A 24711-nucleotide genomic window follows, 5' to 3' on the forward strand; every position below is an offset into this window, starting at 1 on the left:
AGATAACCAGACTGGTCACTGTCAGAGACAGGATACTGGGCTCGATGGACCATTAGTCTGATCCAGCATGGCACTTCCTAAGTTCTTAAGATGAACTTCCAAGAACACACAGATCTCTTCCTCTGATGTCCCGAGAGGGGCCTATGGCTGTCTGAGAAGCTCAGGCACAACATAGTGACACAGTAGATGATGGCAGAAAAGGACCAACCATCCTTCCCAGTTATTCCTGTCCACAGTACAAAGATATATCTGCCAGCCATGGAGAGGGACTGCGTGTAAGAGATGTCTCCTTATACAGCTCAGGGGGGTTTTTTTCACCTTCCCCATTTGCACTTTACTGTCTTAGGCAGATAAGTATACAAGATTCCCTAACACCCATCTCCCTCACATCCTATGTAGAATCATAAAGCTTTATAATACTCTGATAGCTCAAACTATATCAAATAGAGAACCCAAGACACCAGTCCAACAAAAATCCAACATATATACTGCATATATACATATATTTATATGTACATATATACAGTATATATATATATATTTTTATTATTTTTTTTTATTTATATGAGTATATAGCTGCCAATGCCAGGGTGGCTGCTGCTCAGACATGCAGCATCCCTAGGTCCCCTGCCTAGGCTATGTGAGCACCTGCACTTACTCTAGAACTTCTATCATTTCATGTTATCCATTTTGTCATTCATTCTGGCAGCCTAAACACTAATTGTTGACTCATGTGAGTAAGGCACATTCAACACTTAAACATGATCTGCTAGGTCATGGTTCTGCTATTTCTTCACTTTTCGCTCCACTAGTGATCCTTCTTAAAAATCCATTACTGTTTTAACCTCCACCAACTTCACTGGGAGGACATGGCAGACATCTCTCATCCTTTTCCATGAAAAAATATTTCTGACATTGCTCCCGAGTCTCCCCATGATCCCACACTCTAGAACTTCCCTTTCATTGAAAAACGGCTTACCCCTTATGCATCATTAATACCTTTCAGGCTTTCAAAAGCCTCTATCATATCTTCCTGGCACCTTCCTGGATTATCCTTCTGTTGTTCCAGTGGAAGATATCACAACCTATGTGCAGTAAGCACAGAGGATTCTTAATTACAAAGAATTGACAAGAAGCCATATATGATCTACTGTCTACAGCAGTGTGGCATAAAGCAAGTTGGGCAGACTGGATGGGCCAGAGGGCTCTTACCTATTATTATAGTCTGTGGTTCTATGAAGTATAATTTTTCCCAGGACCCACAATCCTACTGGATGCCTGCCCTATAAAATGAAAGATAACGTCCATTCTTAAAAGGAATCCGGAAGCTAATGCAAGTTAGTAATTCAGGAGCCAGGCTATAATTTTACTGTGAACACCCCTTGCAGGAGCACAGATGTCCATTCTCACTTCCTCATTCCACTGTTCCTTATTCTGCAGAAGGTACGTACAGTGGATGTAGTGGCAAGATCCCAGAAGATATACAGATGTAATGTGCAGGTCCTGCCCGTATCAAGAGAGATTAATTCTGTTCGCTGCTCCTTACTTGCTCAGCTCACTGGGCAATTTCTGCAGTTATTTTTAATCTCATTAGTTTAGCAGAAAGTGCTGATTTGCTCTCATCTGGTGGGGACAAGTCCTCTGCTACTCTGTGCATTTGTCTCAGGAGGGTTAAAAGTTTTTTTTCATGACACTGATTTTCATTTTTACTTTAGTCTGGTTCTGAATATCAATACTAGAAATTACAATCTGAAAAGAAACTCTCTCAACTGCCTTTGCATTTGTCCTGTAAAGGTTTGCAGCAGACAGGAAGGGGGAGGGGGCGAGTAGTCTTATTATGATTATTATTATAATGGCGGTCCATATTCAATCACTGTCTGGATAGCAAAGTTAGCCAGATAATCATCTGGCTAGATTTGCAGGTATATTCAATAGTGCAGCTGCACTACTGAACATAGCTGGCTAACTTTAGGACAGCTGTTTGGCCTGATCAGATTTTGCCAGCTAAGTTAGTCGGCTAAGTTTAAATATCTGAGTTAGCCGGATAACTTAGCCTGCTAACTCAATTCCTCTCAGTTGTGCCCCAGAACATCCCAAATTTAGTCGTATAAGTACCCAAATCTTCATTTATCTGAATAACTTCTGAGTTCTCCATTTTGAATATGGACCTTATTATTATTGTTGTTATATTGTTATTTTCAGATAATACCAGTGGATTACAATAGGGATTATATTCCCTGCTTTCCAGGTGTTCTGTAAGGGGAGGAGTGACAGTTTTCCAGTACAACTAAATTACCTGGCTGGAGGGGTTAATCACCTCCTGCCCTCATTCCTTAAAGCAGCAGGCCTGGTAAAAATATTTATTTATTTTAGTTATTAGATATTTCAGGTGGTGACTACAAGTTTGGACCTCTTTGGGGGTTTTTTTGAGGGGAGGTCAGATTGTTGTCCTTCCTGAGCAGACGGTTCCTTTAAATGCCTTCTCCTACTGAGGCATTCCCACCATTATGCTTATAAGCAAATTCAGACAATGTTATGCTAATCTTTACCCCAGGGGGACAGCACACAGATACAGGTAAAGCACAAACAGCTGAAGCGCATATATCCATGAGAGCCCTGGGCAGATAGCACATGGATATACTCTATGTAAAGCATGAGCACAACACGAACAGCTGAAGCGCTGATATCCATGAAAACCCTGGACAGACAGACAGCACATGGATATACTCTATGTAAAGCATGAGCACAGCACGAACAGCTGAAGCGCTGATATCCATGAAAACCCTGGACAGACAGACAGCACATGGATATACTCTATGTAAAACATGAGCACAGCACGAACAGCTGAAGCGCGGATATCCATGAGAGCCCTGGGCAGATAGCACATGGATATACTCTATGTAAAGCATGAGCACAGCACGAACAGCTGAAGCGCTGATATCCATGAAAGCCCTGGACAGACAGACAGCACATGGATATAATCTATGTAAAGCATGAGCACAGCATGAAGCGTGGATATCCATGAGAGCCCGGGATAGATAGCACATGGATATACTCTACGTAAAGCATGAGCACAGCACGAACAGCTGAAGCGCGGATATCCATGAGAGCCCTGGACAGATAGCACATGGATGTACTCTATGTAAAGCATAAGCATGGATAAGGTTATCCAGCTAACTTTAGGACAGGTCTATGCTACAACCAGAGTTAGCTGGTTAAGTTATTCAGTTATCTTTGAATAACGGATCTAGTCAGCTAACTATTTAGCCAGATAAACAGTTATCTGGCTGTGGTGGCCACTAAACCTGGTCAAATATTCAGCTGCCACCACTTTGCCAGATAAATCAAAACATATCTGGCTAAATGGCACTAAATATCGAGTTCCAGATTTACAAGGTCATAAAGGTGATGGAGTAAAACCAGGGCTGGATCAATATGTCCTGAAAATCTGGAGCCAGCTGCAACCTTGAAATGTATCCAGAATGCTCTATGATTGCCTTTCAGCAGAGGTGCCCCTTATAATCAAATGAAACGTTGCTACCGCAGGGCACACTGCTACTGTGAGGCTTACTGCATCTCCAGTTGTCTAGTGATACTCCTCCTAACTTAAAGCTGGCTAGAAGTGTGACATCAATATTTACGATACTCAATCCTAGTTATGGGCATTGAAAAGCTGCTTTTGATGCATATCCCATGGTGAGACCGCACCTTGAATACTATGTACAATTCTGGTTGCCGCATCTCAAAAAAGATATAATTGCGATGGAGAAGGTACAGAGAAGGGTGACCAAAATAATAAGGGGAATGGAACAGCTCCCCTATGAGGAAAGACTAAAGAGGTTAGGACTTTTCAGCTTGGAGAAGAGACGGCTGAGGGGGGATATGATAGAGATGTTTAAAATTATGAGAGGTCTAGAACGGGTAGATGTGAATCGGTTATTTACTCTTTCGGATAATAGAAAGACTAGGGGGCACTCCATGAAGTTGGCATGTGGCACATTTAAAACTAAACGGAGAAAGTTCTTTTTTCTCAACGCACAATTAAACTCTGGAATTTCTTGCCAGAGGATGTGGTTAGTGCAGTTAGTATAGCTGTGTTTAAAAAAGCATTGCATAAGTTCTTGGATGAGAAGTCCATTAACTGCTATTAATCAAGTTTACTTAGGGAATAGCCACTGCTAATAATTGCATCAGTAGCATAGGATCTTCTTAGTGTTTGGGTAATTGCCAGGTTCTTGTGGCCTGGATTGGCCTCTGTTGGAAACAGGATGCTGGGCTTGATGGACCCTTGGTCTGACCCAGTATGGCATTTTCTTATGTTCTTATGTTTGTTCAATATGCACAATACATACACATAAACTGTTTAAACATACATACACAGTTCTTGTTTCAAAGGCTCATAAATTAAATACATCTACCATATGTAATAACATGTTCCCGGTATATGTGTGCTCACATTCAGGCATCTATATGCATATCTATACATGCATAAATAATACCCATAACCAGAAACACAGATGTAATGCCTTGAGGGAAGTCTGCATAAATGTATGGTTTTCTTTTGGTTTTTTTATATAGATCGCTTGGTGTCTAGTTTTTCCAATTGGTTATAATTGTGGGACTTCATATCATATCGTAGGATCCCAGATGGTGGGCTGCCTTGTGGTTCTCTTTTTGATAAGATGAGAGAAGCAGATGTTTGGGTGTGAAGGTAGCTGGATTTTAGCCTAGTTTTCCAAAGGAGTTAAGATATGAAACTTTTTTTTTTTTTTTTTCAAAAAGACCCATCTCAGGTGCTCTCTTTACTGATGTACCACACCACCAAGAAGGTAAATTGGTTGTTACTTTTTTTTTTTTTTAATTCACCTGGGATGTGGCTCTGTATAAAAGGCAAAAGAGCGACCAGAGAACATTAACCAAACAAATATGATTTCCAATAAGCAAAATAAGCTTTACAAAACAGAAGATTAGAACAAAAGCTTTAAAACTACACCTTCTATGAATCCCTCTGAATAGGCCCAGCAGGTACCAGTATGAAGATTTACAGCAGTACGGCTGGTATGAAATGATGAAAATATGTTGGGAACAACCATATTAAATTTCAGTTTGCTGGTAAATATATATACATATATATATATATACACTAAACAAACACCAACATTAAATTCCAGTAACTATTCCAAATCCTTGCTTGTTTTATATGTTTATGAAGATATTCATACATAGAAAAAAACTCTGTAATAAATTTTCCAGAGAAAAATCATTTTTAGAGTGTAATCATAGCCCCATATATCATCATCATTTTATTTATTATGCTCTCTTCCAGCAGGAAAGGGTTCAAGGCACGTTACAGAAAGCGGAGGTCACAAGCACCATCCTGGACAACAACTTCTACTTCAAGGCGGCATGCGAGACAACCATTTTTAATATAACAAGAGGTTTACATCTGACACTGTAAGCATCAAACTAGATACCGAACTATTGATAAATGCAAAAAAGTGGAGGGGGCAAACGTGGAAGGCAGATCTGAGTCAGTTTAGGAAAGCTTCGTAAAGTGGCATCCGGTAGACAGAGCTTAGATGATGAGGTAGGTGGGGCTTTTGTACCAGAGCGGTGGCTCTAGAGAAAGCTCGAAGTTAATGCTAGGGGAGGGGGAGGAACCAGTGCAGGACGGTGCATACTGTAGCGGAAGAAATGATTGAGGGAGCGTAGAATTGTGTTAATGTAACAAGGAGTGGATCAGAGTCCGGGGAGGGGTGGAGGCATTGCTGGGAGGAAGCTGGTGTGAGGATCCATGAAGCTCTAATGCGGGGAAAGTGGGGAGGGTTCCTGACCAGTGGGAATCGGTTTCTGTTCCCGTAGGCTTCAGTGAGCAGCCAGGTTTTTGGTCTCTTCCTGAAAGCGAGGAGGTCGAGCGGAGATGAATTCCAGAGAGTCGGGGTGAATCCTCTGAAGGTCCTCTTTCTCGTGCTGGAGAGTTGCATTTCCTTGGGAGACAGTACTGCCAGTAGGGCAGGAGGGGAGCACACAGGGAGAGATGGTCTTTCAGGTAGGGAGGATCCAGGCCCAGTGCTTTGAAAGCCAGGACTAGGACCTGAAAATGATCTGGTAGGAGATTGGGAGCGAATGCAGAGTTTCAAGCAGCAGATCCATGTGAAGTTGCTGGTCTTAAGCAGGCACCGTGCTGGGGCATTTTGTGTCCATTGTAAACAGTGATTTAGCATTTTTAGGAGGGGACTGAAGAAGTCCAGGCAGGAGATAACACAGGCCTGGGCAACTGTAAAGAAGGCTGAGTTGTCAAATAGTGGGTGAAGATGATGACATTTACATAGTTGATAGAAGGCAGACGTTATCACTGCTAGATTTTGAGCCTTACATGAGAGTTTTGAGTCTAGGACACAGCCTAGGCTATGGACTTGGTGGCTGAAAGGCACAGTGGATCCTTCTAGAGTGTATGCGAGTGTAGTCGGTTTTCCCAATCCAAAGTACTTCAGTCTTATGAGGGGTTTAACGTTAGCTTTTTTAGGTAAAGCCAACTTGCTATCAATTTCCGACAATTGCCTGGTTGGGATCAGAGCCTTCGGGGCAGGGTAGCTGAATATCATCCGCATGGTATGGAATCTGGAAGTCTCTGGTTAGTTTACCCAGCGGTGCCAGGTAAATATTGAAGCGTGTCGGGAATAGAATGGAGCCTTGTGGAATGCCACATAGGAGTGGGTATGTGCCAGAGGTGGCCTGACCAAGGGAGATAACTTGAGTGCGACGAATCCAGGAGAGCACTGAGCCTGAGAGGTCCAGGCCAGTTAGGTAGGATATGAGGACTTGGTGGCCAACATTCCATAAAGCCTATGAGTCTTCATCTGTATTTGTGAAAATGTATTGATACCCTAATGTGCAACTTTAAATCACTTAAATATTCAGGCATTTAGCTTTTGAAAAGATAACACCCGACTCAGCTCCATGTTTTGTGTTTCCTGCTTCAAGGGCACAATATTCAATACAACAATGGGTGTAGCCCCCTCTTATTTATTTATTTATTTTTTAATTCCACCTTTCAGGCACTTCAAATGTGGATCACATTCAGGTACTGTAGGTATTTCCCTGTTCCCCAGAGGACTCGCAACCTGGGGCAATGGAGGGTGAAGAGAATTGCCCAAGGTCACAAGGAGCGGCAGTGAGATTTCAGCCCTGGCTCCCCAGCCTGCTGCTCTGACCTTTAGGGCGACTCCTCCACTCCCTCTTCTACTCCTCCACTCCCTCTTCTCATGTTTTATTCATTATTAGTTTTTATCCAAGTTAAATCACCCTGTTATATGTAAGACATTATAAACTAGTCTTTATATTGTCATTGTATTTGTTGAAATGTGAACCGAAGTGATTAGTAACTTTCTTACCTGAACTGCGGTATATAAAACTGTTAAATAAATAAATAAATAAATAAATAAATAACGTTGCTCTAAAAAAAAAATAAAGCATGGTCACACAACACAAGCCAATCATACGGTACAGGATGATCCCAACAAGGTGCATTTATTTATGTCCTTTCTTATTCTCTTCTCATTTTATTTCTCTTCCATTCGCTTTTCCTAAGCACTCCTCCTCCTGCTTTCTCCTCTTCCCAGTCCCTGCTTTCCTTCCCTCCGGCCCTGGCCCCTGTCTCCTATAGGATAATGATGATGGAGTTTCGTATTGAGGGCGACAAATGACTTTTCATCAGTCCCCTTTGACTAAAGATTATTTATGTGCCCGTCGATATGATTTAAGACCAATCTTTTATCCACAAGTGAGACCTCGCATTACACAGGTGAAACCTGCAGTTGATGAAGTTGCAGAGTCGGCAATTTTTCTCTCCTTCTTTGCCTCTGGCGCTTTGTGTTCACTGGGTTTCCAAGCTTTTAGGGCGGCTTTCTTTTTTTTCTGGACGGTGCTCTCTTTACGATCGCTTCTCTTCCTCGTCTCTGTTTGGACCCGGATTTCCCTCTTGGGCTGCCTTTTTCCAACATATAGGGGACACCTGGAATGTTTCCCCAGGCAGGCGGTGGGATTTTCAGCTTACATCCTTCTCTCTTAGATATAATTGGGCCTTATGAATTTTTATTAGCGGCAAGGCTCAGAGAAACTGATATTAATGGTTAGATTAGCGCAAATGACCCACTGCCAGTTGATTAGGCCCCAGTGCAATGCCGAAAAATGATCAGAGAAGCCTGGTGGCAGAGAGCTGGGACCCTTAGCGATGAAAGAGGGCTCCTGGCTGCCCTACTATTATTAAACAAAATTAATCAAATATAAAATTTTGCTTTTGTTGTTGTGTTCTTGCTGCTCCAGCAAACAACAGAGGCGAGAGAAGGAGGAAGTAGCTCTCCAGTAATTACTCTGCCGGGATGCTGATTGAATTGCCTCAATATTGCAAATTATCTGAGGACCAACTCCACCAGCACCTAATCAGTGGAAATCAAAACTATTCCTGCTATAAGAAGGGGGGAGGGGGAGGGCGTCCAATAGCGCAAGGGAAGGCCAGAAAAAAGAGAGAAGCCAAGCAGAAATTCAGCAAGCCGCAGCTCCAGCACTGCCAACGCTGGTTGGAGTTGATTTGAGGCTTCTTAAATGGTTTTCGTTTCTTTTGCTTGAAGCTGATGTGATTCCGGGGTTCTCTCGGTACCACGCCGGGGGGTGAAGGGGGAGTCTCCAGCTATTCTGTAAATTTCAGCTATTCTCACCCCAGGCCTAATGTGTGTGTGGGAAGGATGTGGAGTGGCTAGCTCAGGGAGCCTCATGATTGCTAAGTTGGCCAGGGGCCACTCTTTTGCATGCTGGGCATTGCTGGCCTTGTTACCTGTGTAATGGGTGAGCAGGACAAACACTGAGCAGGGAGCTCAGGATATCTATAGCGACGCGACTCCTTTACTCAAGGCAACAGAAGGGAAAACTCTGGGTGAGAGAAACAAGGCTATGGCACAAAAGCAGGGTGTTTTTGAATCTGCTTTAATAAAAATGTACTTTAGGTTTTGTTTTGCATACTATGAAAAGGGCCAAATGTCCCTATATAAATAGATAACTTCTTTCAGATATAGGTCTTCCTATAAAGGACAACATTTAGATTAGAACAATATCTATCATTGACTGTGCTACCCAATGATTCTTATACACTCAGTCTTCCTTTACTGATCTTATTTCTAGGTTTTCTTTCAATTATTTGTTGTTGTAATGTGTTTTATTCCTTAGATCAACACTTTATTGGTTTGCAAGTTGCATGCACCTCTTAATCATTCATAGGCCCCATTCCCTTTAGCTTTCCAAAACCCTCTTTGATTGCTGTTCAGCTGCTTCTGCTGATTTTGTACTAGGTTTGGTGCATATACTACTGCGATGCATGCATGGGATTCTGATGATGAACAGTGCAGCAGCACCCTAATAAGTAGCAATGTGAAAGTATAGCTAAGAGAAATTTAAAAAAATGCAAACATTGTCTCTCCAGCTTAGAAATACAGGTGCTTTAATAATTATTCTACCTGCTGAAGAAACTGTTACAAAAGTTTATTTGGTAGGACTCCTTGGGGGTATGACCACCATCCCAACACAGATGTTGAACTGCATATCTCTAAGGAGACAGCAGGCATGATATAAACAGATCTTTCCTCCTCCTTCCTACAGTCCCTACTAGGATCCTTTACTGATCCCTCAACCCTGAGGATATCCATGATGTCTTCTCAGGGGGCCTGTTCTCTTGCTCGGGGGTATTTTTTGTTTTCCCTTCAATGCTCTCATGTATCATTTTATCTGCAGATCCTCCCCTCCTCCCAGCCAGTCTCAGTGTTATCAGGCAGATGTGTCAGTGATTCATTCTCTCTGAAAGTGCCTATCTATGGAGTGATTAAGGGCACTTTGTGCAAATCAGCTCTCCAGGTTGCTATGTGTGCCTGCTCTGTGACACTCAGCTTATATTTACTTAGTGTACGAGTTAATACCCTTCTATGACAATCTTTTAATTATTTCACAGTGAAGATGATTTTGGATTCGCTGGCAAAACAGGCTGATATTCCTAGAGGTAAATCTTTGAGAAGGGGGTGGGGGGGGGGGATAGGAAGAAGACAGGACCTGCTGGGATCCCGACAGGTTCTAAGTCACTGCTCAGCCAACGAGCAGCTGATTTGTGGCTTCCTGAGCAGGTGAAGCGATGGGTATGCAATGCTAGGCTACCCAAAATAGGAGCCGGTGTCTACAGCAGGTATTTCTCAAAATGCACTTAATCGGGTGGTCATAGCCCTCTTTTGCCTCAGGGTTTATTCACGAGTGGGGAGGAAATCAGCCACCAGGCTATACAATGAATGAGGATCTCCCGTTAGCCATAGAGGGAGAGATGGTCCTTTAGCTTGGTAGTGAGGGCCCTGGTTTGGAAGGTTGGGAATTGAAATTACAAGATGCCTGGGTGGAGCATAGCAAGACCCCTGCAGTAGGGCTGCATCCCTCTGACCTAAAAGGGGCTTTAAGGAAAGGTCAGATGAGCAGGGAGATGCTCTAAAGGTGGGGAACTGCATTCACAGTGCATTAAAGCTCTTCCTGTTTCTCCTTCCATTAGGTTATTTGCTATTAAAGATCATAAACGCTGGCATTAGTACAGCCATCTTTCCGCTCTCTCCAGTCTCTCAGACCCTAATTGATCTCTGGCTTTGTCACATGTTCTCACCGCTAAGGATCACCCTCTCCATGTATGTCCCAGGCCTTCTTGAGTTCTGACACCGTTATTGCCTCCACTGGGAGGCTGTTTGGGGGGCTGTTTGGGGGGCGGGGGGTGATGGATAAAGGCCGACAAGTGCTGCTGGCTTCCCATCAGTCAGGTGGGCTCTGTAGTATTCATTAACAAGCAAACAGAAGCATCCTGACACGAAAGCCATGGGGTTGCTTTCATAGGGAGATTCTGTTTGCTGGATGAGCAGTTTTTACCCACTCCGGGTTTTACAACTTACCTGTAGCTCTCTTTCCAAAGAGAATCAATGTGTTCACCAACTCTGTGTGTGTGTGTGTGTGTGTGTGTGGTTGGGGGGGGGGGGGGAGTGGGAATATGGCCTCAATTTGTTATTGCTCCATCAGGGAGAATGCACTGAGCAGAGCATGCAGATCAGAAAGGGACCAGTGTTATCCTCGCTGTTTCATCGTTAACACCTTCCCCAGCACAGTCCTGTAATAAGCCTCTTCTTGAATAGGTCAGAGAAGAGATGCAAAGCAAAAACTGAGATGGAGGGGTGAGAAAAGAAAATAGTAGAGAGTTTAATACTATCTGGGCTGACTACAGGATGGAAGCGCTCTGGCAAAGAGTGCAAGGCTTGCAGGCAGGGTCTACACAGCCAGCTTGAAGGTTAATTTCATATTTATACAGGGACATTTGGTCGCTACAGTGGGTCTGTAGGGATACTGGGAAGGCAAAGCAGCTACCAGTTCCTTCAGGGGCGCCCTGGGAGCATGTCCTCCCCTTTTTCTTTTCTTTCACTGCTCAGAAAGCTGCCCCCTCCCCTTGCCTAAGTGGAATACATTGATACAGACCATTAGCAGTGCCAGACCTCCTATCCTCCCCCCCCTCCACACACACACAGAGCAATGGTCTGTCAGAGATTCAACACTGGCTCCTTTTATGCAGACTCGTAGCCCCTGATACGGTTCCACACTTTGAATTCTCTCTCTCCCCCACCCCCTCCTCCTCTCCCTCTCCCTCTCTCATAGCACTGATCCGCAGAGCCAGACCCCGGGAAGCCGAGGTCCAGTAAGACGGTGAATCCGAGGAGGTGGAGGAAGCTGCCTGCCCGCTTGGGTCTCTTTGGAAGGGAGCTCTTGGTTTCTGCTTGGATAAAGAAAGAAAGAAAGAGAGAGAGAGAGAGAAAGAAACGGGAAAGAATGTGAAAGGCGAGGGCTCGGAACTGCGCTTCTGCTCCAGGAGAGGAGAAAGGGCTGGAGGATGAACGGGAGCCGATCCTCGGCGAGCAGTGGGGAGAGCAGCCGCCTCCCACCTCCAGAATGAGGTACCCCTTGTGCTCTCTTGGGTTGGGGCTTGCCTAGCTGGCATGGACAAAGGTCTTCCTGTGTTGCCTGCGGCAGGGGCTGTGGGCTGGCTGGCGGTTGCTAGGCTGAGTGCTTTCTTCTTGTCTTACTTTACGTTAGGAGCCTTGCACTGATTTCCATGCCACAGTCAGATTGGGGCTTGCAGATAATGCACAGGCAGACCTTCCTTCCTTCTTTCCTTGCTCATTCGTCCTGGGGGGGGGGGGGGGGGGGGTTCTTCCTTTCCTGGCTTCACTGGCCGCTCAGTCCAGAGGGACGAGAGCAAAGGGGGACAGGGCCGAACGGTTCTCCTAGCCTTTCCACCTCCCACCCTATCACTTCTAGGAGTGAGGGTATTTTTTTTCCATGCTTCCCCCCAACTCTCCGTGACCTGACTGCCCAAATATTCCGGCATTCAAATCTTTCTTTCAGCACCTGGCTTAGGGAGGGATTTGGGGGAGAGAGAGGTGGAGAAGGATTATGGTAGGGAGAAGATGGAATCGGAGTATGGGTTTTCATTTCCGAAAAGACCAGCGAGACAAAGACAAAGCTTTGATATCAAACTATGGGCGGGATGCAGAGACACAATCCTAGAGAGAGACCACTCGAAAGCTGTTAAGCCTTTTCTCTTATATTCACTTCCTCCACCCCCTTCGGACTTCTTTCCAATTCGGCTTTTAAAGCTGTACAGAGCGGCTAACTTTATACAGAGGATCCTCAGTGGGCTGTTTCACCTTTTTTTGTTGGCCCAAAGAAGGATTATGCAGAGACCTGGTTGCATATGAGCTTTGGGGGGACCACAAAGATCCTTTCTTCGGGTCTCCCAGGGCCAGTGCGGCTACCGTAACTTTGTATGGTGGCTTAGCATCTGGGAAAGGCGCTCACTGCCCCGTAACTATAAGGGGGTCAGTATTTTAGTGAGGGGGGGTTCTTGCCTTCCGGCTGCTGGATCCAGGCTCAGGGGTACATTACAGCTCACCTGGGTCAGGCAGAGCAGGAAGTAAGATCTGAACAAGGGATGCAAGTTATCTTTGGGGGGTGGAGATGGGGGTGAGGAATTGCAACCATCATCCCTCTCCTGACTTGTACCGAGACCTGACCTGGGAGAGGGGAGAAAAGAACATAGTCACACTGGCCCCAAGTTCAAGGGAGCTCCAGAATTACAAATCTATCAATTTAGAAAAATAAAATGACCCAACAATACTAGCCGGGGGCGTTCGAATACATACCCAATACTGATTTCAGAATTTAACACATTCTGCGTAATTAATGCAAGCCTCTCACGTACCAGTTAGGCATTAAGAAAAGCAGATCACTTCTGGGCCATGGTTATAAAGAATTTGGCATTGAAATGAGGAGAATCGGAGGCATTTGGAGAAGAAAAAAAAAAGCCTTCAAAAAAATTTACAGAGTGGCGGGTGGCAAAGGGTAATTTATGTCTCTAGGCACAGTTCTGTCTGTTGGCAAGAAAGCTTGGGCTATCTTTGAAGGAGGCGAGGGCCCTGGAGAACGTGGTGTACTGGGGTTCCAGGTTTCTCTCAACCAGCTGTAACGGGCCTGAAGTAAAGCCATGCCTGCTACGTTATTAACAATCAGCTCTCTCAGATCTTTTTCAAAACACGATCCATGACTTCTTAGCTTGCTCTTCTCATGTGAAGAGGTCCCAATGTAAACATAGAAGTAACCCACAATGAAAATAAGCCTTAATACAGATTTCTATGTCCTAGGTAGAGAAGGGGGCGGGGAAGTACGTTTTGGAGAAGGCCCAGAATAAGATAATTCTGGACAATGAAGGAATGGGGGGGGGGGGGGGGTTCTTGCTGAAAATAACATTTCCCCCATCTCTCCTCCCCCACCATTTTTCTTCCTCCCCAAGGTAGAAGAGGCGCTAGTTCCCATGACAATTTTGAAAAAAAAAAAAATTGCAAGTGGAGAGAGGGAAAAATGAGGCAACAGACTGATAAGTCGTGAGGGAAATGGGAGAGAGAGGGGGGAAAAGAAAACGAGGCAGAAGCTGGAAAGCTGAGGTGAAGCGGGGACTGGGTTTCCTCGCAGAAGGGGGGGGGGGGAGTGCTCCTCAGCTGGCTTTGTCCCTGGAAGCTGCTGCCTTCCCTTTTGCAGAGTGGATAATGGGGCTAAAATATCATCACTACCTCGGACTTTTCTTGTGATTTACCTTTGAAAATTCAGTGAGCTAGAAGCTTAGGCGGCACATAGAACCCCCATTAGAGGGCATAGTGGTTCTAGTACCTCTGAATTATAAGTCTGGAATACAGGCTTCCTCGTCCCCCCTCCCTATCCAGTGCTTTATCGTGTCCCCCCTCATTCCCACGGGTAGTGCTGTCCAGCACCGTGCCCAGCATCCTAACACAGCACCTGCTCCCAGCCTCACATAAAGTGTTCTTATCACCTCACAGGACAATTCTCGGATAGGCATTTCTCAATACAGACACTTCTACACAACTCCCTGGCAGATGCTAGTCGCTCACAGGGGCCTGTAGCCAACAGAGAGCATCTTTTTCCAGCCCCCCCTGGAGAAATAACAGTCTGCACCCTGGAACTCAGTTCTGTGGGAGACAGCCCACGCTACCAGCACCTCGGGGGCACTGCATTGTCTGAGAGTCAGTGATCTTTTATTTTATATGTATATATCAATATTTTTTTTTCATTTTTGTAATTATTAAATGTCTATTAAGAATAATTCTTCATAACAGAAGCTGCACCTGAGGGATAAGAATTGCAATTGCAAAAGGTCCACCCCCACTACGCCTATACAGGTGTGGGAGTGGCCTTCCTGCAGACCTGGCTGCCCAACCAGAGTGAAACTCGGCAATTGCAACTACCAGGCCACCTCTCAAATCGCACCAAAGCACAACGTCCCACTTGCCTCGCTTCTGCCTGTGATAACCGGTCACAGGCAGATGGATACAGTCTCCCCATAAAGCTTTCTTGTTCAAGAATGCCTATAAAAAAAAAAAAAAAAGGAAAGAAAAGAAAAACTCCAGCAAACAAACAAATAGTGCAGCATTCACAGCGTTAAGAGAGAACAAGAGCTGTGAATCCCATTTTACCATAACTGCTTGCACCAGACCCTCCTTCTGGGTCAGCACTAGCCATAGTACTGGAAGAATCCTTTTTGCAGAAAAGAGAAAACTTGATGCCAAAATTATCTTTAATGGTAATTTTGCTTTGGCTGGATATTTAGTGGAAAATTCAGCACTGAGAACTGTAACATCTATTTTTTATTTTTTTGTTTGAGGTCAAAAAAATCTTTCCTGAGTCTCATAAGAAACATTAGGATATATGATTTTAATTTGGAGCCAGGACATATGTCTAATTTTTGCTAGGATTTTCTGAATATTCAATCTCTGGCTCCAAACTGAAGGATACTGAAAGTGGATTTGAAAGAGTTCCGATATTGGGTGATAGACTGAAGATTTGTTTGCCAGGAGGTGACGATTTCAATGGTAAGAAACCCATTTTTCCTATTCGGTGGGAAACCCCTGCTTTGGAATCTGCAGGCAGCATTCAGTCATTTCTTTTGAAAAGGTCAATACCAGAAACAATCCCAGGCTTCCGGAGTTGTCAGTATTTTTTTTAGATATCCTCAACCAAAGATTATCCTACAACAAATGTCACATTCGCACCCTTCAAAAACACAGTTTTGTTTGCTCGGATACATCAACATTTTCCCCACATTTTGTATAGAGACCTTTTGGGATGCAGCTTTATTTCCCAGCTCCGTAGCTAACAATTTCATAAGCATACTGTCCTAGCAAATTTAGACGCTCTCCGTGATCGCTTTCCATGCTAATCCCGACATGGTATTTCCATGAGTCACTGCTGAAGTCAAAAGATCTATATGCTGAATAAATATCCAGCACTTTTCCAGTGCAATCTGCAAGTTGCAACCCTTGGTCTTCTTACCCCAGGGCTGATCACCATTCCTGGGGATCCAGAAATGTTCATTCTATACTGGCTTCGCTTCAGCTTTGTCCCATGGCCCCAGGGGGAAGCAGATTCCGAGAGCATTGTCTTAGCAGGATAGGAGGCCCCCCCCCCCCCCCGGCTCAGGTCTCAATGTATTAAGAGTGCGCTCTGCTGTGTACACATTTTTCTGCGTACAGTTTTATTCCCAATTTAACAAGGAGTTTAATGCTCAAAAATGTGCACACAAATTAGCATTCCTCTATGCAAATTGCATGTTAATCAAAGCATTGACTGTTATTCCCCAGTGTAAAGTGTATAGGCTTAATGCATGTTTTTGGGTTTTTTTTAACACAGTGAACATTTAACTTCTGGTCAGAGGTGGAATAAAGTTTCTGGGCAAAGTTCATGGTATGGGAGACCTGAACTCAGGATTTTTGTGCATAAAACATGTGCTTTGTGCACAAATTGTGTTTTATGTGTGGAACCCATTGGGCGGAGTACATGAAACGTGAGAGGGTCTAGCATCTGAATGAGTTGAGTGCCAGTCTCTCGGTAAAAGTCTGGGTCAGACAGATGGTGTAGTAGACTCTGGTCCAGATGCAAGGAGAGTATATAACACCCTGAGCTGGTAGGGATCTCACCCTATGAAAATCCCCTCTGTCTACTATCTCCTCCTTGTCCCAATCACTCACAGTAGATAATGAAATAGGGACTCCATCAAACAAAACTTTGATGTGCTGGTGATGCCAGCAGTTAAGAGTATGTAATATAGATTAAAAGGCATTGATTATATTTGGGAAGATAGGCTTTCAGGCTAGGCTGTAATTGTTAGGTTAACATAATAGCTTCCTTAAGAATTATATATGCCAATGTTTTCTAACCCTTTTCTGGAGGCACACCTAACCATTTAGGTAATGAATATGCATGAGATAGATTTGCATATTTGGGAGACCTACTGCATGCAAATCTCTTTCATTCATGTTCATTGTGGCAATCCTAAAACCCCAACTAGATAGGTGTGCCTCCAGGAGAGGGTTGGGAAGCATTGATATACACCGTCCCCTTCACTTCCATAGCTCAAAGAACACATAGCAAATACAATTTCCTCTCACTTCAGTCACTAATTCTCCTTTTTCTTCATAGATCATGGTTCTCAGAGTCAGATGGTTCAGTACACATATTAATTCTCTTCAGCAACAACAGGAAACTCTGTAATGCTTCAGAATCTCTTCCTAGCACCCTTCCAAGCAATGACAAGGGATTCCCCCAGTATCTTTGGCTCGTAGCCTTCTGAGGCTCCTTTGCTATTTCCTCTCCACCGACTGTAGGATCGCCTGACTCTCTACCACCTCCAGGACTAGGCTCGAGTTTCCTTGAGGGGAAAAGTCCCTGCAAAGCCCTCTCACAACAGAGAACCTCCATCCTGGCAAACCCACTTCTTGTAAGGGTTCCAACTCCTCTAGCCAAATCCTAAATGCAGAATTTTATATTGGAGGAACCCTCCCTCTACAGGACTTCTCTCTCCATCCTTCTTATAGGAAAACCTATCCCATTAAGGTCCATTAACCAGTCTTCCCACATCTCATACCATACAAAGAGATGGTGCAGTTTTACTAATCAGGATGCCACCCAGTGGCTATTCGTGTTACCACACTTTCCAGCACAGGGCATTAGCAGACAGTAACTGACTACTTCCGCTCAACTATAGCACACACTCCCCATTCTTTCCATGTCCGTCCATTGACAAAAGGGCTCCTTCTTGGGAGACCCATCACAAGCCCATTAGCCATGTTTTCTCAGCAGAAATCATATTTTATGTGCACATTTTAGGATCAGTGTGCTTTTGTTTTTAAACTCATGACGTATTAACATGCCATTAGCTTACGGCACCGAGAGTTTACTTTTTTTCTTTATAGCACCTGAATAAAGAAAATGTGCCCTGAAGTTCAGCACATATTTTTTTACTCATCTTTTTACATCGGGCCCTCTAGGCCTGATGTAATAAGGTGCAGTGTAAAACAGTGTGCTGAAATGCAGGGCACATTTCTTTAACTCCATGTGGAAAGAAATGCAGTAAGCAAACGATATGCTAATGCATCAGGTGTTAAGGTGCACAAACGGGAGATAAAATGTATGTTTGGCCTTTTGCATAGACCAAGCTCATATTTTAACTGGAAAAAGTGAGGAAGGAGTTTATAGCCTTTCTTGACGCACAAATCTTGGTGCACATAAAAAAGAGGATTTGTGCGCTGGGAGATGTGGCCGCAGGGGGAAGAGTGTACGCAGAGGATAGTTTCTGGTTTCAGCAAAAGAGGCTCCAGTCACTGGCAGCCGTCCATCCTCCGGCCCATGGCAGGAGTGCAGGCCACGAGCCAATCCTCACCCCCCACCCCTGCTTGGGGAGGGAGCAAGATATGGCACTGCAGAATGAAACACAGGACAGAGGAAAAGCCACTTCCCCTCCCTTTTATGTGCAGAAAATCCCACCTACAGGTGCCAGCACCAGAACTCCAGTTTCCGATCGTAGATTAATATTAGCCCTGGAAACATTTCTCTATCTCTGACTAGGAGTTAAGTTTCCAGCATTAAGAAAACACGAGGTAAGCCAGCGCACTTCTCTGCATTGGAGGGTAACAGTTAATGCCACCCTTAACATCAGATGTGAATGAGAGGGAGCTAATCTATTACACGCAATGTTCTGCGCAATGCTCTTTGCTCCATCAGCAATACATTTTGTGCACAAAGAAATTGTGCCCAAGCTGAGGGTTAAACTATGTACTCTTCTGTGCGCAGCTTATTCCATTGGCTCTTCAGTTAACACAACAAATCTTCCACCGGCATCAAAACCACTGGGGCTTCCACAAAACGCATCCATAGGTCCTGTGGGTGTTTTGCATCCGAGAGTCAGCTAAGGGGTGAATGTGCACTTGTGTTTTACATTTTAGCCTGTGTTTAATACTTGGAAAAATCAAAGAGTCAATGCAAAACTTGGTGCGGGAGAAAGGACAGGGGAAAGAAAAGAGGACTCCAAGTGGGTCTCACTGGCTGGATGCTGCCTTGCCCCTCAGTTGGCACCCTTTTAAAGAAGCAACGAATGCTTTGGGAGACTTTACTCGCAGCTTTAGGAACCATGGAGATACAACACTTTCTCGGGGGCAGAAACACACTGACCCCCCCTGGGGGATGTCTCCTGTAGGTGGCACCTGAGGACTCTCTGCCATGGAGGTAACAGCTCTCGCACATATTTTTCATTTAATGCAAGAGCAGCTGAAAGCTGCTGGGAGGGGTCATAGGTACGTCGGTCCTGGAGACTGGAAGGGGTTTTCAAAGGTACTGGGTGAGTGGGAGGCTTAGGATTTGGGTGGAGGTGGGGAGCGAGAGAGAGAGAGAGGAAGGGGCTGCCCAATTTGATTTTCACCAACCACGAGGGAGCGGAGAGAGCAGGAGGCGGCCAGCGATCACCGGAAAGAGAGGATTTCATGCATTAAACTTTTCTTGGGAGGCATTTGGAGAGTGGAGGGCTTGGCCCAGAAGGACCCCTTTGTGATATATTCGGTGGGGATCAGAGATTTCGGCCACCGGATTCAGACACGCACAGCCAGATAACTTTGTCTGCTCCAAGGCAGACCTAAAGTTATCCAGTTAAGCTAGCCAAATAACATTCCCCCATCCTTGGAACACCTTTCTCTTTTTTTTTTTTTTTTATTCAGCTAGATTTTAGCCATGATAAGTGCCCCAATATTCAAAAAGTTGACATTTAACTGGATAACTTGTGAGTTGTTTGGCTAAATACCACTGAATACACCTTACTGTATAGTGCGCAGGGATCTATCAAGCTACCACGAGCGCACCATATTCTGCCATATCTGTAACATTACTATAGCAAACGCATTCTATGGCGTGCCTAATCCAGATCAAATAGGCACATATTGCAAATGAAATGTCTTACTAGACTTGAAGGGGGGGATGGAAGATGCATATCTACCAGAAGTGCTACAGAATCAAAAAGCCAGGCGTCTGAGCAGCCTGGATGGGTCAAATCGTATTTAGGTACCGTTATTTACCATGTTACGACGATGAAAAAAATGAATGGTATATCCATGTGCTATTGGAATATTGTACTACAGTTAGGATCATTAATGGGTGATGACAAGGTTTAGGGAAATTTACAGTTCTTTATCTCCATCTATCTCCATCTATCTCTTCGTCTCCCGCCCCCTCCCCAGTGCCCCGCCCCTCCTCTTTCTGGTTTCGCTCTTCCATGAATGCGCCTCACCAAAATGACGCGCTGTACCTTTAAAGATCGCCCCTGTGGCATCTCATCTCCGCGTGAGCTCCTACCTTGGAGAAGGCTTCGAAGGAGCCTTCTCCCGCAAAACTCGATTTGCATTTTTTTCTTCCAAAACAAGTCACAATAATACTGTCTTACATTATTCCTCCTAAGTTATTTTGATCTGAATGTCACGAACAGCACGACACCGCTGACAAAAGTAAATGTTAACTAGAGTGCCAAATCTGCACTGCTCCTGTCAGGAGGTATTGCAAGCAAGTCATATACAGTTACATAGCTCAGGGGAGGGGAGGGGTAACTACCTGAGGAGTTATCATTTTAGATGCAACTGCACATGAACTGGAGCGTCTGAATGCTGCTAGGAAGCAGGGGCTGAATTGTTAAATGTTTTCTTAGGCGAGTGTCTCGCTTGCTCTCTGCATTAAACCAGATCAATGGTCGCTTCGGCCCTGGGCTTTTTTTTTTTTTTTTATTATTAATGTTTACATCGAAAAGCAAATCCGACTTCTTGTGGGATGCTTGTGTGGGATTGTAGTGTGCCTGGCGAAGCATCTTTCTTACTGTGATCAAGGAGCGCTGGCTGCACGTTTCAAACGTTAGCTGGTGAATCCTGTCTTCTTTCCTGGGGAGAAACACGGTTGTGAACGTTACCTGTTTAAAAGTGGGGCTATATAATAACGATGCGTGTCTTTCTTTTTTTTTTTTTTTTTATCATCATGTTGGAAATGTGAATTTGTATAATTTGTCTCCTCGTGGCTGGAGTGCCGCAGGAATCAACTTTACCTCCACCCCACCCCACCTCCGCCAGCCCCCTTTTTGTTCCTCTCTGTTGTGTGGCTTAACTCTCGCCTCTGTGGAATGACAGCGTCTTCTGCCGCCTTCCAGGACCCAGCTCTCTTTTAGGCTAGCGTTTTGGTACGGGCTTTTAGTTTTTATTTTGAATAGCCATTCCCTCTGCCCTTAAACATGTACAAGACTTGTGGTATTTATTTATTTATTTATTTGTATTTTTGCCACTGGTCCTTACCTTTAGTATAGGTGGTGCATAAGAAATGTAAATAAATAAATAGAATGGGCTTTCCAGCTTGTCAGTGCCCACCGTCCATGCCTTTTTTGCTTCTGCTCCTTGCATTTCCCTGCTGACTGGCTGCTGCTCTGCTTGAGCCCGCCCCTGCTGATGGGTGCAAAGTTCAGGAGCCTCCCGCACTCCATACAAACATTGCACACCATGGCAGATGAGGACCTGCCAGAGAACCCAGCTGGTCTCCGGCTTTCCATGTCCTCCTTTTGGAACCTGGGAGCCTCTCTGCTCGTTCCAAGCGTTCTTAAATTTTGCTACTGGTTTGGCCTCCACTGCGAAGCTCTTTCAGGCATCGACCGGCCTTTACGTGAAGAGACCTTTTCTAATGTTCTTCCCAAGCCCTGACCCCTTTGAGCCTCATGTCACGACCCCTTGTTCTAGTTTTGCTTCTTAATACATCATTTATAACCCTAGGTATTTGAGTGCCTCTGTCTTATCTCCCCTATCTTTCCTCTCTTCTAATGTATACATCTGTAGGGTACATATATTTACGTCCTCATATCTCATCTTATAGGGCTTTGGGTGCAGAGGCTGTACTACTTAGTAGCCTTTATTAGACAGCCTCTGCTTTGTCATAGTACTCCAGATAAGGTTTCGCTAATGACCTGTACGGAGATATTATCACCTTTCTTTTATTTACTGATTATTCTCTGCCTTCCCTTTGTCAGCTCCTCTAGCACCTGCTGAAATCCTACGTGCCCAGTTTAAAGCAGTCACCTTCTATAAATGAAGGGGGGAACCATTTGCGATAGTAGATGCTAACATCAGAATGGCATCCTCCTCCTCAGCTGCAACTTGTTTCGGCAGTACCAAGAGACTTGGCTAGGAGAAACTTGCCACGCATGTCATCAGTTTGCCATCTCAGTCTTAGCTCGTCTTTCCTTCCACAGTTTGGCAACCATTTCCCAGCAGTGCTTTTTTCTGCTGTGCACCCCACCTGTTTACCCTGCACTCAGGATACACTCTACTTTGTTACTTCTCCAACTTCTGTTTCCTTTTCCCCTCTGTTTCCTGGCCTCACCTTTTCATGCCCGTAGGGGTACTGCACTGTTCTCGGCTTCCATACGTGGCTGCTTCGCTCCATGAGAAATCTGCTCATTCTCTGGAGGCAGTGCTTATAGTCCTTGGGAGAAACTGCAGCTGCTGTGTTTGGGTTAGCGATGATGTATACCATATAAAAAGCAAAGGACGGTATATCAATAGTGATCTGGCGAACAGTTCTAAGTGTTAACAAAAACACAAGTATGGGCATCAGCAAACCGGGAGCGTGTAAGACCTCTCTAAACGAAGGTTCCCCGGTCCTCTCATTCATTCATTCGCCCTTAACAAATCTTTTTTCTAAAGTTATTTTTTAATTTGCATTAAAAATGTCAGACAAATTAATTGGCCCTAAGTAGTGCAATAATAAACAGAAAAATGCCCCAACGTCAGCTGGGGTTTCAACAGGCCTGCATCAGGCAGAACTTGTCTTAATATCTTCATGATCAAACCCTCTAGCCAGAATCTCCCAATCTCAAAAGATTATTTCAAACACTCCCATCATCCAACATGAAGTGTCAATAAAACAAGAATAACTTTATTCATGCAAAATCACTTATGCCCTAACATCATAAAATACATAGAATGGGCAAAAGAACCAAATAGAAAAATTATTATGTTCAAAGAAAAACCATAAGGTCTATATCTGTGTTTAACCCTTGTGGAGATAAGGTGTTCAGACAATGAATCCAACACTGCTCTATCCACAAAAGGTGGCAGGAAAAATCTCCACCATGGCCAATTGTGCTGTGGGGCATCTATAATGCAAAAGTGCAGATCTTCAAACTTGTGTCCTAACTCCAAACAATGTAGAACAATAAAGGCTGCCAAGCGGTTCTTCTTAAGACAACTATGATGTTCAATCATCCTTATGTTGACAGCCTTGATGGTCTTGCCAACATAAATTTTGTCACACGTGCATTTGATGATGCAATTGGCCCTGCTAGTTTGGCAGGTAGTTGAATGGTGAAGCAATATCTGATAGCCACCTGAAGTAATAATGAGTGAATCAGTATATGATGAGGGTTAGTGATGAGGCAGGGAATGGGGAAACACACCCACATCACACAGAATGAAGGTTCATGTAATCTCTACCAAGGGATCTTCTTTTTCAGTTTTTAGTTTATTTTGCCTGTGAATTTCAATGTGATGATGAAAAAAAAAATCTGTGGAAGAAATGACTTTGTTAAAACACAGGAAAAAAATCAATGGAAAAGTCACTTTTCCACTGATTTATTTACTTTTTAATTATCATCTGAAATCCCCAGGAAAAATAAAATAAAAACTGAAAATGAAGGTTCCTACCTCTGCCTGACACCCTCCCTCCCCATCAGAAATAGAAAGGCAAGTTTGGGGCAAGTTCTGACTGGACTAGAAGTCTGAGGAGGAGCTTCCGGAACCAAGAAAATAAAATAAATCTATTGATTTAATATTTTAGAATGGAAAAATGTTCAGACTACCAGAAAATGTGACCTTTATTTTTCCAGTCATAATTGAGCCATTTTGCCTGTATAAGTACAGTTCTTCCAATGGTACATGCTGGGGCATAGACGAGAAGATGTGCCTACACCCTAGGATATATTGGTCAAGATCATGGAAGAAAGGGACTTGCAGCCAAGTCAGACTGAAGGTCCATCGAGCCAGGCATCCAGGCTCTTTTTTTATTCTCCATTTCTTTTCAGATCATTCCTAAGCTCCTATTTGCTTTTTCGACTGCTGCCACCTACTGAGCGGAGGATTTCAATGCACTTTCCACTAGGACTCCAAGGTCCTTTCCTGGTTGGTGAACCCCAATATAGATCCCAGCATCGTGTACTTGTAGTTGGGATTATTTTTCCCTTTGTGCCTCACTTTGCACGTTTTCATATTAAATGTCATCTGCCATTCAGTTGCCCAGTCTCCTAGTCTCACACGGTCCCTCTGCTGTATCTCACGATCCACTGATGTTTTAGCAACTTTGAATTATTTTGTATCAGCTGCAAATCTGACCACCTCACTCATTGTTCCCTTTTCCAGGTCATTTATGAATATGTTAAGCAGCACAGGTCCCCAGTATCGATCCCTGTGCTATTCCACTAATGACCTTTCTTCATTTGGAAAACTGACCATTTAGTCCTACCCTCTGTTTCCTGCCTTTAACCAATTACAGGTCCACAATAGGACATTGCCTCCTATATTGAGTTAGTAGACGTGATGAAGAAAGATTAATTCTACACCATAATAAACTGATCTGACCCAGAAGGTTGAAAGACTGAAAGCAAATCTGGTGCTGTAAGTCTTTAGAATCTTCAGGGAGTTGATACTTTGCACTTTATAGTATTGCTGAATATACAGAAAGCTG

The 24711-nt window shown here is 44.2% G+C and overlaps 1 protein-coding gene across 7 annotated transcripts in view; it reads left to right on the top strand.

Moving 5' to 3' along the window:
- Positions 1-24711, top strand: part of B3GAT1 (beta-1,3-glucuronyltransferase 1) — a 167842-nt gene that overhangs the window by 52475 nt on the left and 90656 nt on the right. For 5 of the 7 annotated variants that reach the window (XR_003852217.1, XM_029573648.1, XM_029573646.1 and 2 more), the window contains one exon: positions 5327-5454. Coding sequence is in view for 3 of the 7 variants with exons in the window: in XM_029573648.1 (XP_029429508.1) it covers positions 5327-5454 (128 nt within the window). In the remaining 4 variants the exon portion in view is untranslated. Of the gene's footprint in view, positions 1-5326; positions 5455-11723; positions 12012-24711 lie in introns of those variants that run through there. The other 2 variants (XM_029573647.1, XM_029573651.1) reach the window with 2 other exon arrangements.

This window comes from Rhinatrema bivittatum, chromosome 12, assembly GCF_901001135.1.
Source record: "Rhinatrema bivittatum chromosome 12, aRhiBiv1.1, whole genome shotgun sequence".
In the NCBI taxonomy this organism is placed as follows: domain Eukaryota; kingdom Metazoa; phylum Chordata; class Amphibia; order Gymnophiona; family Rhinatrematidae; genus Rhinatrema; species Rhinatrema bivittatum.